At 36.8% G+C, this 15950-nt stretch overlaps 3 protein-coding genes across 3 annotated transcripts; all 3 read left to right on the forward strand.

Annotated features, from left to right (window-relative positions):
* Window positions 1–502: 502 nt before the first annotated feature.
* LOC102228020 (biogenesis of lysosome-related organelles complex 1 subunit 4-like) lies at window positions 503–5102 on the forward strand. The gene is made up of 5 exons (XM_014476094.2): window positions 503–890; window positions 3020–3091; window positions 3197–3298; window positions 3805–3939; window positions 4079–5102. Exons 1-5 carry the CDS (start codon window positions 561–563, stop codon window positions 4175–4177), a joined length of 738 nt encoding a protein of 245 aa, XP_014331580.1. The 5' UTR covers window positions 503–560; the 3' UTR covers window positions 4178–5102.
* Window positions 5103–5975: 873 nt separating this feature from the next.
* LOC102232085 (nuclear transport factor 2-like) lies at window positions 5976–8773 on the forward strand. Its single transcript, XM_005797384.2, has 5 exons — window positions 5976–6075; window positions 7421–7541; window positions 7651–7722; window positions 7896–7994; window positions 8479–8773. Exons 2-5 carry the CDS (start codon window positions 7437–7439, stop codon window positions 8593–8595), a joined length of 393 nt encoding a protein of 130 aa, XP_005797441.1. The 5' UTR covers window positions 5976–6075; window positions 7421–7436; the 3' UTR covers window positions 8596–8773.
* A 137-nt stretch (window positions 8774–8910) lies between these two features.
* On the forward strand, window positions 8911–15431 carry rrm2b (ribonucleotide reductase regulatory TP53 inducible subunit M2B). Its single transcript, XM_023344511.1, has 9 exons — window positions 8911–9043; window positions 9524–9688; window positions 10737–10853; window positions 11073–11206; window positions 12725–12819; window positions 12945–13078; window positions 14100–14204; window positions 14295–14408; window positions 14628–15431. Exons 1-9 carry the CDS (start codon window positions 8996–8998, stop codon window positions 14778–14780), a joined length of 1065 nt encoding a protein of 354 aa, XP_023200279.1. The 5' UTR covers window positions 8911–8995; the 3' UTR covers window positions 14781–15431.
* The last annotated feature ends 519 nt before the right edge of the window (window positions 15432–15950 follow it).

Raw genomic sequence — 15950 nt, forward strand, 5'->3', positions numbered from 1 at the left:
TTAAAGTAACATAATTTGTTTATGTTTAGTGAATGAAACATAAGTTCACTGAAAGAGTGTTTGCTTTGTCAGACTAACACAAAAAGGTGAAGTTAGTCCAACTAACTTCTCTTGTCAATCTGAGGTGATTCGAAATACTTGGGTTAATTTATTAAATTTATTTTAGTTGAACATAAAGTCATAATGTCGGATTACTATATCTGTTTTGCTTTCAATTAACATAATATAATTATGTGAAACCAGTTGACGTAAAAAATATATAAGTCAATGATTCATTTCTTTTATTCTGAATTAAATCCAAAGAAAGTATATATTATATTATATTATATTATATTAATTATATTTATTTTATATTATATTATATTATATTATATTATATTATATTATATTATATTATATTATATTTATTATATTATGGAACGAGGGAGAGAATATTTGAAGCGCACTTTCGTAAGTTGTCCCTCACGAGCTTCCCTTCACAGTGCGTCACACGTGACCCAGTCAGTTGACAGGGCAAAACACTGCAGTTGGTCAGGGGGGGAAAAGAGCAGACAGGGGACATGGACCATCATCGGGTGGACAGAGTGGGCCTGCTGTCTCCTCTGGAGGAGTCCAGCGCAGAGATCAGCAGGGACAGCGGCGTCGTGTCTCAGAGCGCCAGCAGTCTGTCCATGGTGAGCGACCTGTCCAGCAGCGGCACCGTGTCCCAGAGCCCCAGCTTCGGAGCAGCAGCCGCGGCTAATGTTGTCTCCCGGAGCCCGAGCCTGAACCAGGCGGCAGGGGAGCACGGGACCGCCGAGCAGCAGCACGACTCGGAGCAGGACGACGAGGTCCTGAGACAAACCGCGCTCCAGTACTCGTCCTACATCCGAGCCACGGCTGGAGAAGAGGTTTGTTTAGTCGGAAAGGCACAACATGGAGTCCTCAGCTAAGTTAGCGCGGTTGTTTATGGCTCCTCTGCTTACCGTAGAGCCATGTTGTGGCTCGATGGGAATTAGTTTATGCGCTTGACGTGTTTGTGGGATCATAAGCAGTGCGCGAGTGTTTTTGGGAGCTCTCTGTCACTCCTGATGGACGTTAACTGAACAGGCATGACTGCAGGATGTTTATATTCAGTCATGGCTAACTGATGGACAAAGGCTCCTGTGTCCTCAGCTTGAATTTAGGTGTGTGTACGCATGAATTTGAGGCCGTCACATGGTTTCTAGATAATCTTTGAAGCTGACGTTGGCCGATTTACATTCCTAAAGCATTTTCACTTTGTGTCACGTTAGAACCACAAACTTCATCAAGTGTCATCGGGATGTTATTTGATAGACAAACAGACAAACGTAAAGCAAGAAAGACTACTGTATGGGATTTTCAAACATTTTTACTAATAAGAATCTGAAAAGTGTGGCATACTTTTATATTCAACCACCCTGAGTCGACAGAGTGAAATTTTTGTCCATTATTTTTTCAAAAATAGCTAAAATTAACTCAGATTGGAGAGCTTTGATTAATATCCATTTCCAAATCTTTCCACAGATTCCTAATTGTATTTTGCTCTGGATAATGAATACGCTTTGGTCTAAGCACACAAACCAGGCAGTATGTTTAGGGCCATCGTCCTGCTAGAAGGTGAACTTTTACCCCAGATCTTTGCAGCCTGTAACAGGTTTTATCTGTTATTGACGGATGGATTGTCCTCCATCAACTCTGAATAGCAATCTCACAGCAGGATTTTGGCACCACTAGGTGTTACTGAGTGAACGTTGCATTTAGGGTGCTGTGCAGTTTTAAAGGTGCATTCAGTTTCTACCTCTGAATTGAAATTTACTAGTTCCACCTAGAAACATGAATCCTCCCGAAGTTTGAATTTCAGAGGTGTCAAGTAATTCCCAAGTTAAGATTGAGATGTTGAACATTTTATTTGTCGACCTGACATTTTCTGTATCCAACCAAAAACAGTGAGAGTGCTGTTGGCTCTTTATGCTTGAGTTTCTTCCTTCCATGTTTAATTAAAGAGAACTACCTTGACTGACAGTGCTGTTTACATGAGTAATTTCCCCTTTTTTTATTAGCAACTAGAACCTGTTCAAACATCGAAGTGAGCTCAAACGCAGCATCACTTTCCAACAAGCATTCAATGTAAGCCGGAAGGTTCCGTTATGCTGTCGTCTGAAACAGTGTCTCCATCATGGCTTCCCCCTGTTTTCTGTGTCCTTTTGTCTCCATGATGCTGTTTGTTCACTAATCTTTGGATATTTCCTGAGGCCTTCAGAGAAAAACTGCATTTATACTCAAATTAAATTACACACTGATAAACTCTTCTAAAGGCAAATAGTTGACTTGAATTTTATTTGGGGTATCAGAGTGGAAGGGGTGAATAAAAATACACTCCCTACCTTTGTAGATCTTAATTAGTAAAAAAGTAATAATAAGAATAAAAAAAAATACATCCGTGCATCATTTCCCGTACACTTCACAACTGATCCTACTTACATAAGAACCCATTAAAATTCATTGAAGTTTGTGGTTGTAGCAGAGGAGAATGAGAAAAGTAATGGCCATCTGTCTTGCCGTAGTTTAGTCAGTAGTCACAAAGGCATTTCTGTTATGAGCATAGGGTTGTTGTGATTTCTTGTTACATAATCAATACATACTCATTGAGGTAATGAAATAAAAAAATGTAATGTAATGAAGTGTGATTCAGGTCACCCTGGGCAGTTATTTCAACAAAATATCAGATCAGAATCAGAAAACACAGAAAGGTGGTTACTGCTCTAGCCAGTCACACACACATTTTCATTTAACAATATAAATTTTGATCCCAGGTACAGAGGAAGAAAAAAAAAGATTGGTGGTGGGCCTAGGAGATATTTGAGTTGCCAATCAACTCCCCAGATACCTAAATATCAACATAAGTTACAAAAAAAAAAACCTCCATGTCAGTCAATCTTTAGGTTTTAATAATCAATATTTTTCTTTCTTTTCTCATGCTCAAACTTTACGTGACAGCTCCTTTTCTATATTCCAGATCCAGTGCTTGGAGAAAAGCTTGGAGGAAATGCTGACGAGAGTGGATGAGTTTGTGGGGATGCTTGATATGGTGAGCCTGGGCCGTCTCTGAAACGACCGAAGTAACGTTTAAAAATGAAAATAGCAGCCATTTGCATTTCTTTCTCTCTTCTTTTTGTGTATCACGTCCCACTAGATTCGTAATGATACATCCCAAGTTGTAAATGAAAATCTTCCAAAAATACAACAGAAGTCTGATGAAATGAGACAAATATACAGAAGAATTGATAAATTGGAGGTAAGTAAATCTTCCAAGGATGTTGTCAATAAGCATTCTGTTGTGCTGCCAGGCCACTGTGGTTGAGTGTTTTCTTAAATATTTGTACCTGCTAACTCTCTTTCTTTCTGACACTCTTCAGAAGTGCTCTGTGACTCTTGGACAATGTTTGAAATTATTTGACATTTTTTGTTTATGGTACAATTATATATTTTTTCCACTTCTGTGTTATCGCCCTAACAATGCTCACTGAAACCTTTCGTAGTTTAGAAATTTCTTCAGCCGTCATCAGCACGTTGTGTCACTTCCAACTTTAGGAATTGCTTGCATCCATAAAATGCGCTGTAATACATTTATTATTAAAGTGGGCAACAAGGACAGTAATTTTCAAATCCCAATTCAAAGCACAGTCATATCGCTTGTGATGTTTTGAGATCCAAATGTGTCTGGTCAAGGGAATGTGGCATAAACATTGTGCATTTTGGGGCTTCATGAATCTTAAATTTGTTACTCTTGTGTGTGTGCAGGCCTTTGTGAAGATGGTTGGAACCAACGTCAGTGCAATGGAGGAGCAGGTCACGCAGGCGGAGACAGAACTAGGAACACTACCGAGTGCTTTCAAGAAGATCCTCCGCACCATGACTGTCCCAGGATTCTTAAATGTAAGATTTCATGACAAAATAATAGTTCATATTTTTATCTGGTATGATGGATTCTTTTGATAACAGATTATTTTGGTTTCGTTCTGTGCTCCAAGATGAATCAGTCAGTGGTAGCTGAGTCGAATGTGTTTGCTTCCAGAAACAGGCCAGCCCGCGAAGACCAGCCCCAAATCAGCGCCAAGAAGTCCCCGGCGTGTTCCGGACAGATGACTATTTCTCATCGCAGCCTGAACAGTGACAGAACTGCAGAATCGAAGCCTGGTTCTAACCTCAGAGGCCTGTTCAGTGAAACTGTACTGACAACTGCCATCCCTCTGAGGAGGATCCATCAGTGCAAGTGACCTCAAGAAGCAATAGTAGCTTTTTCCTGAACAATTCACTGGAAGACAAATGACAATTTACCACAGTTTTATTGTCAGTTTTTTCTTTTTTTTTTGAGGTGACGACAAGCTCTGAACTGTAGCAACATGTTTTTTAAAAGTGCCTACATGGAGTTTTGCGCCTTTCAAGTTTGTGGAGAGAAAACTGTATGATGGTTAAACTTTGACAAGTCGGGAAGGAAAAAAAAAAACCCTGCTTGTTTACAAGGCGCGGTAAAGACGGTACAGTAGATGTAACAGATGAAAAATGACCCCAGCCTCTTTTTCTACAAAAATATATTCCTGTTACTGGTGTTTGTACAGCTCTGCACGTTGAACTAATCTGTAATTCTGTATGACTAATTCCTTGTACCCCAGCAATATTGCTATTATCCAGTTAAGCATTTAATGTCTTCCATTTCAAAATATTCACTTCTTATCTAGCCTTATCTTTCTGGCTGTGGATGACAGTTGCTTCACTGACATGGGGCTAAATCTTTACTAGCACCGTTTTTTATGGAACAAAGCACAGGCGCAAGAACCAGTAGTTTTAGTTTCTCATGCCACACTCTTAGCTAAACGCTTTGCGCCACAAATTGTGAATTATCACAACAGGAAACTTTGATTTGTCTCAGCATGATGTAATGTGGCTCTAACCCCCAAAAGCAAGGTGGTAGGTGTCACAGCCATTATTTAGATTTTTTTCTTTTCTTTTTTGCCAAAGTAGTTGGTACAGATCTCTTTTTTACATGCTAACTTTGGTTGAAGTTTTTAAATTAACCAATAAAATGTATTTAAGTCAAATGATCTCATGTCCTTATATTATTATATTAATTCCCTTATACTAATTTGTACAAATGTTTATTTGCTCTACAAACCTGGCTGTGCACTGAAAGCCAGTAGAATTTGAGCTTTAGAACAAGGTGGCCACATGTTTGAAAAGCTCTTTTAGATTAGTTCTGATTTACTCTTTTTGTACACTTTTGTTTGTGTTGCTTATTTGATTGTCCAAATAAGTAATGATTGGGGCATTTTGAAAGCCATATCCCTTTTGATATTGGATGTGAGCAGCTGGAAGGATTTTTACTCTTTTTGTTTTCTGTCGGTTCTGATGTGTTGTTGTTTTTTTTTGTTTGTTTGTTTGTTTGTTGTTAATAAACTACAACCCCCAAATTCTGCCAAAGGAGGCTTCGTGGATGCAGAGCAGAAGAGGAGGAAGTTAAACCATCTCTCCCATCAATCATAAGGTGCAAGAGTTACATTCATGTCCCTACTTTCTAATCATCATCTAATTTTAATAACTCGTGAATGTATATTTTTCTTCAGCAATATGTCATATGTATACTGGAAGTACCATCTTAATTTTAAAATGGGAAATTAGTTTAAAAAAAAAAGATAATATTAAAACTCAGCAATATCCATGACCATATCCAAACTTAAATTTGGGTCTAGTGATAGTAAGATTGTAAATCACTAAAATCTTTTAATATTTCTGGATTGCCGATATCTACAACTAGAAAATAAGTAGTCATGACTGGTTTTAACTACTTTGGAATATGAAAAGGAAATTTCCGCTCCGCCCTCGAGTCATCAATTGCAGCCGTCGTATGCGCTGTTGACATAAAAGGAGCGGACCCGCACGAACCATGAGAAAGTTCCTTCCAGAGCCCTGATTGGTTAACGTGCAATGACGTCACGCGTTAGTTACAACTCTCAGGAAGCGGGAACACGCAACGTCGACTTCAGTCAACTTTATCACGTTGGTTTGTCGAGCAAAGTAAGTCCAACCAAAAAAAAACACGATACCGTGTGCTTTGTGCCAGGTGTTTATTAAAACGCAGCAGTATCCACACTTTTTGCCGGGAGGAGCTAAATGAATGATAACTAGGAAAACTTGAGGATGAACTTTTCGAAGAAAATAAAAAAAAACTGGCCGTTGCTCGTGCCCTGCTAGCAAATGGTGTTTAACTTTGCCTAACATGACTAAACTTATTGAGCGCCAAATGCTTTAATCTTTCAGTAATAACATATTTTGACTGTTCCATATTGATTATTAGTTGTAATTACGCTTTTACAGGAAGGGCTACGAGTGAGCTGTGGTTTATTGAGCGTCATATGTTAACGGATTTACTGACATTTTTTAACATCCACCGCAATAACACGCGAAGCATCTTATAAATGGAAATTTTACATGTGATCTTTTGGTTATGGTGAGTCTAAAATGATCTTTTTAAACAGAGCACTAAATAGTTGTAATAGGTTGGAATAGAAATGTATTTTATTTCTATTCCCACAGTGGGCAAATCTGAAAACTAAGCAAAAAAAGGAAAGATTTACAGCATAAAATAATGCTCTGTAGTTGTTAAAATGGCACTCAGTTTAAAAGAAATATGCAACTGAGTAGGTTAAATTAACACGACATGCAGATCTGCTTGCATTGATCTAAATGCCATTTTAAGGGAGGCAATATTCTACAAAAATCTCAAAGTCAAAGAAAGTAATATAGTAAGTAAATCACACTAACCCGTTGTTGTTGTTGTTGTTGTTGTTGTGTTTTTAATGGACCGTAGAATTTCAAGTTCAAAATTCTAGTTATTCTAGTTCCATAAATTTACATTTGATCACATTTTGTGATGTAACTAGCATAAGCCTCTGTTTATTTTATGTGGTAATTAACGCAAAGCAATTTAAATAAAAAAAATTATTGTGATTTGTGTTCCAGTGTGTTTTAATTTATTAAATACTGAAGTGTATCATAAAACTTCAGCTATAAGTATAATAAGATATTTCCAGTTTATTCTATTATCTATTAAGTGCACAATAATTAAGATGTTGTGGCTATTGACAGGGATCATGAAATTAAACGTCTGTGTTAAGATTTATGTACTACAGTTCATAAATAACAATTTTTGTTCAAACTAGATTTCTTCCTGTCAGTTTTGCATATATTTCATATAAAATGATTAGATTATTTGTTATTACATAAATAATTAATAGTTTAGAGCCCAGTTCTGACCCCTGGTGTAGACCATAGGTATTCTCCATGCATGAGTTTATTAACAGAAGTTAATCGCCTGTTGTAATCATAACACCTATGTTTTGTACTTGCTCAATCTTCACAGATCCAAAGTCACACACATGGCAGGCAATAAAGAAATATGGCAAAAGATTGGAGAGAGCTTTGTTCAGGAATATTACAACCAGTTTGACAATACCAACAGGATGGCACTTGCTAATCTCTATGTAAGTTCTGCATTGTGGCATAATTCTTATTGGTTATATCTACATATTATCCCATTTTGCTTTAATCCCACTCAGCGTAAATAACAATCCTCCGTTTTCTCCCCCTCAGTCACCCAGCGCCTGCCTGACATGGGAGGGCTCACCTTTTCAGGGAAGAGAAGCAATAGCTAACAAGCTCGTGGTAAGCACATTGTGATAACAGTGTTGATATGAATCAGAAAAATGTCTGCATCCAGTCTCAATTATTGAATAGACCTCCTAAGAACCAGCAACTCTCCCTATTTACTAACAAATGATTCCTGTTTTTGAGTCTCTATTGCTAATTTATTTAATAATTTTATGTTTTATTCTCAGAACTTGCCTTTCAAGCAGATCAAGCACGTCATTACAGAGCAAGACTCCCAACCAACTATCGACAGTTGTATCCTCATCATGGTCTTTGGACAGTTAAAGGTAAACCAGTCAATAATAGCTTATCGTTTTCAGGTGGTGCCACCATCACTTAAAGTTTTGCCTATAAACATACTCTGACATGTTAAGTACACGTGCATAACACATGTACATAACGTGCGGCTAACTGACTCTTTTGGATTCAAGTAATATTTAAAATTTAAAGTATCTTTAAATCTCAAGTGTCTTGGTGCCATTTTGCTCCCATTTTACTTTTGAAAAAATTATATTTGTAAACTGGGTAGGATTTTCACTGGCAGTAGCTTTATACCTTGGTTATAAGTGGTGCTATCTAAATGTAGGAGACATTGTTGGAGCATTCTTTTATTTATTTATAAATATACTATATATATATATCTTTTCCAGTGATGTGGTCGTTACTAGAAATGTAACCTAACTTTAAAACAAATTTTTGCAACTGTGCTTGCTGGAGATTACTTGCGGCAGTATTTAAGTGAAAATATATTTTGTTTTTTTCTTTCAACAGGCGGATGATGATCCACCAATGGCCTTTCATCAGGTGTTCATGCTGAAATCCCAAAATGGCGGATGGGTTTGCACAAATGATGTGTTTCGTCTGGGGGTGCACAACATACCAGTGTAGTGATCTGGATTTTTTTATACAACCTGTTCTGAACTGACTTTGTTGTTGTTCTGCTATATGACAGGACTGTATGGTTGAATGCTGACAGTTCAATCAATTAAACATAAATGCTGTACTTGCTGTGTTGTTGCTATGCAAAATAACATTCCTTTCAAATTAAAGAATTTAGTATTCTAAACTAAAATGTTTTTTTATTATTATTATTATTTCATTATATTATAAATATAAATATATTGTCTGCTATAAAGTTTTGTAATATGTTCCATTATGTGGATGTGGTTTCGTTACGTCACATGTCAAGTATCTTGCCGCTAGAGGCGCTGTGGTGCTCCGTGTGGCACATTAAAGGGTTATGGCTCCGAGCTCCAGATAGCAACCAAACGCAGTTTATTCGTCGAAAATGACGCCGACGGTGAAGAAGTCCTCACAGGAAACTGGACACATAAATGTAAGTCGACAACCTGATCGTTGCTAAGATATGTGAGCAGTTTGTAAAATAAGAAGACGCTTGTGTAATCATTGGTTTTGGTTTAACGCTGACATTACCTCTAACTGGAGGCCTGATAAGGTAGAGTTATCGTTGAAACTCGTCGAAGATTTGGATTTTTGTCAGGAGTGTTAAAAACAAGGATATTTCTCAGCTCTTGGTCGCCGTCGGTTGACAGTTTTTGGGTTGTCAAAATTAAAAAAAAATAAATAAATAATTATTGAATCTAAATTATAGCTACCATCCAGTGAAAATAAATGTGATTAAGTTAGTATTTTATAAACATTAATAGACTGACTTCAATGTCGGGCCCTTTGTTTTGAGTCAGTGCGCAGGCGCATAAGAGGTAGCTTTTGTAATTAAAAGGAAAACATAAAGTTAGTGTACAAGGAGCTCAAATCGAAGCAGAAAAACAATGAAGTCATAATTTGTACTTTGCAGAACGGTTTCGAGGAAAAATATGAGGGTCATCAAAGTGGTACGGAAGCCGAGGACGAACCTCTTCTCCGGGAGAACGCCAGACGGTTTGTCATCTTTCCCATCCAATATCCGGATATCTGGAAGATGTACAAGCAAGCTCAGGCGTCTTTCTGGACGGTGGAGGAGGTAATTACTAATTAAATATCTTAACTAATTTAAATTTATTTAAATGAGTGTATATATGTGAATATATAATAACTTAATGACTAAAAGAATATACTTTTTGGTACCTAACAACAGCTTTGAAATATTTGTCCTTAACCCTCTATGGCATGGCGTTGCCCTCAGGCAACAAACCACATAGCTGTACCTCACATTGCTCCTTTATTTTATTTTTTGGGGGGCATGATTTTTGACATATTTTTGTCCGAAAAATAGTTCTTTTATGAATATAGTTTTTGTTTGATTTGTATTTCATTTCTCATAATCAGTGTAGACAATCTTGGTGTTCTAGACCAATGTTACCCTGAGGCAACAAACCCAAATCTGGTTCCAGGAGGTGTCAGAGTCCGATTTTATGATTGACATGTAATTAGGGACCACCAAGCTCCCAAAGAATGCAGGAAAATATTTCTTCCCCACAAAAATAAAAAGTCATGCCATAGAGGGTTAAATAAACACTGACTAAAGTATTTATACCAGTTGACCTTTTTTACTTTGTGATATGTTGCAACCACAAATTTATTGGGTCGACTAAACAAAGTAGTGTATAATCATAAAGTAAAACTATTCTTTGCTAATTACTCAAAGTTCCTCAGGTCAGGTTAGGTGTTGAGCATCTGTGATTATCAATTGGATTCTTAATTGGATTTTGACCTGGACTTTGTCTGGGTCATTCTGACCCATCAATATGCTTTGATCACATCATTCCATTGTAACTCTGGCTACAATGGAATGATGAGGTCAACTTTGTCTTGCTAGAAGGTTGACCTCTGCTCCATGTTGAGGCATTTTGCAGTCATTAACAGATTTTCTTCCTGGAATCCTCTGTAGTTAGCTCCATTCATCTTCCTATAAACTTGTACCAGATTATCTGTACCTGCTGAGAAAAATTATCTCTTAGGCATAGTGCTACAAATATCATGCTGAGGTGACCTGTGAGTTCTCCTACTTTGGGAAGAAACCTGAAATCTTTACCAAATCTGACTCTGAACTAGATTTTGATGTTTTTCAGGTTGATCTCTCCAAAGACTTGGTGCACTGGGACCGCTTGAAGCCTGAAGAAAAACATTTTATCTCGCATGTTTTAGCTTTTTTTGCCGCCAGTGATGGGATTGTCAACGAGAACCTGGTGAGAAGGGGTGTTCCTTAGCTGTAATAAATGCTATTTATTTTATAGATGTAACCTACCATGTATTTAACCTACTCGATTTACTGTGTAAGCAAGCCAACGGTGGCAGTTTTCGAAGCCATTTTGTATTTTATAGTAAGTGATTGTTTTGTGTGTGAATGTGAGCGGCACATTGATTGTTTTCCCGGTGGTTTAACGGTATTTTTGGGGTCTCAACAGGTGCAGAGGTTCAGCCAGGAAGTGCAGCTCCCTGAAGCACGCTCCTTCTACAGTTTCCAGATCCTCATAGAGACAGTTCACTCAGAGATGTACAGCATGCTCATCAACACTTACATCAGGGATCTGAAAGAGAGGTCAGCAACCTATCTGTGATTCTGTCTCACGTTCTGCATCCTGGAAATTTTGGACGTGTGTTTTTCTATTTTTGACTTTAGATTGTTTGAAATTACTCCTAACAAATATTTCTTGAACATGCACCTGTTAATCAGATTTGTAATCTTCACTCTCAGCTGCATCCCCAGACGCAGCAGCTTTAATGTACCCACAGGTCCTAAGCTCAACTTCTTTTTATTAAAAAGAGAAAACGATAAGAAACGACAACAAATCTTCCTCCTGTTGCAATGATTTCATTCTGCATATATATATTTTGCAATTTGTTCCTTGCATCCTATATATTTTCTAGCATGAAAAAGACAAAATAAGCGTATTCTCTCACACACATTGTTTAAAGAAGCAATTTCATATTAACATTTCATTACTGACTTGCATTTAAATTTCAGTAAATAAACCAGTTCGTAGAGTGAATCTCAAAAGTATACACACTGACAACCATTTTTAGTGATGAAAAGAGTGAGTTTGTGATGGATAATTAAAAAACCTTTTCCAGCTTCATTGTCAGACTTAAATAGTATAATTCAAATATAAAACACAAACAAAGCAAGCTTATTTTTTTAGGCCACAATAAAAAAGTAATATTTGACACTAAAAACAACAATTGTGTATTGTCAGAATAACACCACACATGATGGCAACATCATTCTTTGTGGTTTGTTGTCAGTTTTCACCCAAAATCCTCACCTGTCTGCTTGGAAGCCGAGTGGTTTTATTTTTTTTAGCATCACAGTGAATCCGAGTAGATTCAAATTCAGATTTATTTGTGTCCCAAATGGGTAATTGATTATTTATTTTTATTATTCTTCTTCTTTATTTAATCAGGTAAACCCCGTTGAGATCTAGATCTCATTTTCAAGAGGGACCTGGGCAAAAAATTTGCAATACATAGCAACCTGGTTACAAGATAAAAATGCTGATGCTGATGTTTCAGCAAGTGTAAAAACTGAAAGACAAAGTATCAAAGTTTCAAAATAAAAACAATAAAACATACCCAAAAAGACATCAAATATAAATCATGATGGGAAGAATACAGCAGTGTGTATCATTGTCGACCAGCAGTTGCTGCAAACACTAACAAGTACAAGTACATGCCCAAATCTGCAAAAGAATGACTTTATGGACATATTATTGAAGCTTTGGAAAGGCCTAGCCAAAGTACAGAACTGGATCTGTCAGAGAATCTGTTGGGTTTCTTGAAGAGGGACATGGACAAGAGACATCCTTTCAGTCTAAGAGATTTGGACAAGTTAGAGTTGGCAAAATGCGACACACTGATCTACTCCTGCCAAAGAAAGTTTAAAGTTTCAGTTCACTCTTTCAACTTGCTGTTTTGCAGCTAGATTGTATTTCATTGTTGCAAGTTTATTTTTAACATATTTGATTGTTTTTTCAGTTGACCTGTACAGAAAATAGCATAAGCATTATAAGGGTAGAAAAAGTCACCGTCACTGTTTAATTTGATGCTTTGTGTGTTTTAGGGACCATTTGTTTAACGCTATTCAGACCATGCCGTGTGTGCAAAGAAAAGCGGATTGGGCCCTCCAATGGATAAATGACAACAAATCCACCTTTGGTAAACCATGACACTTCCAATAAAAGATTACTATTGACTAAACTCTATATGAAACACAAAACTCAGACTAGAGGAACTTCTTGTTTATGGTAATTCAATAGGAGTTTTCTTTTCTGTGTTCACAGGGGAGCGTCTTGTGGCTTTTGCAGCAGTGGAGGGGATTTTCTTCTCAGGCTCATTCGCTGCTATCTACTGGCTGAAGAAGAGAGGCCTCATGCCAGGCCTTACCTACTCCAACGAACTCATTAGCAGGGATGAGGTGAGGTGGTCGCAAAATTTATGTTGGGCAAACTTTTAAAATATTTATTTGTGGGCGTGCTGTGGTGGCGTAGGGGTTAGCGCGACCCACGTTTGGAGGCCTCGAGTCCTCGACGCGGCCGTCGTGGATTCGATTCCCGGACCCGGCGATACTTGCCGCATGTCTTCCCCCCTCTCCTTCCCCTTTCCTGTCAGCCTACTTTCATATAAGGGACACTAGAGCCCACAAAAAGACCCCCTAAAGAGGAGGGAAAAAAATATATATATACAGTATATTTATTTGTGATTTCACCTGGAAAATTGTTGCAATGTAGCATAGAAAATTATATAATTGTTAGTTTTAAATCAGATGGAGATTTCTGGTAGGGACTGTATCTACTCAATGTTCTAAAAAAATAAAATAAGACACATTTTTCACATTATTTACTTAATTGTTGCTTGAAATGTGGAAAAATCTCTCTTCTTCCCTGGTAATCCCTTGCTACGCAGGATAATGTAAACCTCATTTTCCAGAATAAGAAAATGGTTGGAGAGTTCGATTTGCATTTGAAAATAAATTCCTCTATACAATAAGATTTTGTCTGTGGAGGCTTTTTATAACAGCTTTTTAAACTGCATTGTAAATGTTTAGGCACTTGTAGCATGCCACATAACTTTTGTTTCAGAAAATTAAATAATTGGGCGGTAAGAGAAAATGGTCTTAGACCTGGAGGCAAACAAAGATGTTCAAGAAATTCAGGCGTTCCATAAGCCTTCCACAAACAGAGGGAAAACCTAATGTTTAAATTGGTGTGTGTGGTTGTAACTTGCATAGTCAGCTATGGCAACGCAGCCTTCGCTAGGTGTCCGAATAGTTGGATGAAAGTCCTGGGACCTACATATGTGAAAGATTTAATCAGTATGTCTTTTCACTAACTTTTTGGTTTGTTTAATAGATTTCTGTTTTTATGTCTTGATTTTGCGTTGTACAGCACTTTGAGCCTAGCTTGTGTTTAAAGACTTTTTTTTTTTTCTTTTCCCAGGGTCTGCATTGTAACTTTGCCTGCCTGCTGTTCAGCTACCTGCTGAAAAAACCTTCAGAGGACAGAGTCAAATATATTATTAGCAAGGCTGTGAGCATTGAGCAGGTGGATAATATAATGTTATGTTGCAGGATTTTGGTGTCTTTATCCTGTCTTCTTGCAATATTTTCATAAATGTTTTGTGTTTTGATATAGGAGTTTTTGACAGAGGCCTTACCAGTCGATCTGATTGGAATAAACTGCTGCCTCATGAAGCAGTATATCGAGTTTGTAGCCGACCGGCTGCTCGTTGATCTTGGATCGCCCAAGGTAATTCTTCCAAGTAATCATAAAACATGTTTAAGTCAGTCTAAACAATGTCAGTTTGATCTGTAAGAAGTGTAATAAAAGTCATAGTCCTTTTCCTGAAATGAAAATATAAGAAAATACTTGTGTGAACATTTAAAGAATATGGGTATTTTATTGGTTAATGAAAAATGTGTAATCGGTGAAAAAATGAGTTTCTTTTCCTCTTTTTTTCTTTAAAAGGTTTACAATGTGGAAAATCCTTTTGACTTCATGGAGTCCATTTCTCTTGAGGGAAAAACAAACTTCTTTGAGAAAAGAGTAGCAGAGTACCAGAGATTCGGAGTGATGTCAAGCATGACGGACTGTGAATTCACTCTGGACGCAGACTTCTGAAACCAAGGGAACACTGTCATTACTGTCCTGGCTTTCACAAAGCAATCACTCCCTGAATTACATTTGAAGTTTTCTTTATCCAAACGAAACAAAAACTTCTTAGTAGGTGTTAAATTGGGAAAAATACAACCTCAGATAAACAACATATGACATAATAATATGACATAATGCTTGTATAATAAAAGTGAAGCCTTTTCTTGTTGGTTATCTGGGATTTTATGTATAATTTTTTTAACACTTACTAAGACGAAGCTGGTTTACATTTTATGGTAAGATGTATAGCCTTAGAAATTAAAAAAGGCATACTTTATTTTTTTGTGACTATTTGTTATATTTGATCTATTTGTATTTTCTTTGGCAAAGTGGACATTAGGTAAAACATGCCAAAGTTTTGTTATGTTTCCTTTAGATTAAATCAGTTTTCATTATGTTGGAAAGTTACTGTTTGCTATTACTTCTTCACACAATTAACAACTTGTAAAGGCAGTATGGAAAACGAACTAAATCCTGAAAGCATTTTTGTTGGTTTACATTTGGTTTACTCACTTTAACAGTGTACTTTGCGTTTCTATGGTCATAAATTATGCGCGAGTCTCCAAAGACGATTATATTCCAACTCATTTTACATTAAACGGTGATTTTTAAACAAGACTACGCCTCCTGTGGTGTGGTGTTCTGGATCATGGCTTGGTTGGTTTTGTTTTAGGCTTTTATATTCAGTGAAATATAGTTTGCAAATAAAAATCAAGTTTTGTTGGAAAAAATAAGCTTATGTGCTTATTGCTAGAGCCTACACCAACATTTAGTGAAAGATTGGTAATAAATATTTCTGTTGTACATGAGTCAAGTAATTGGATTTCTAGACGGCATGTCAAGCTTATGTCCAGAATTTTCTGTAAAGTCAGTACAAATTATTTATGCAAGTTCTGCTTTTTTTTTTATTAATTGACTATGGTAATTTAGTTAATTATAACTAGAGTTATAAAGAGTTTAATTGCCCCCGACCAGTTTAGTTATTGATCATCTTCTGATGTCATCAACACAAATACAAATAAAGCAGAATGTTAGCTGTTTTTTTTTTCTTCTTCTTCTTGATTTTGCTTTTTATTTTACATTTGTGAAATCTATGGGTTTAAATCAGTACTTTACTACTTAACTGAGTTTGTATTA

Source organism: Xiphophorus maculatus, chromosome 13 (assembly GCF_002775205.1).
Source record: "Xiphophorus maculatus strain JP 163 A chromosome 13, X_maculatus-5.0-male, whole genome shotgun sequence".
Lineage (NCBI taxonomy): Eukaryota > Metazoa > Chordata > Actinopteri > Cyprinodontiformes > Poeciliidae > Xiphophorus > Xiphophorus maculatus.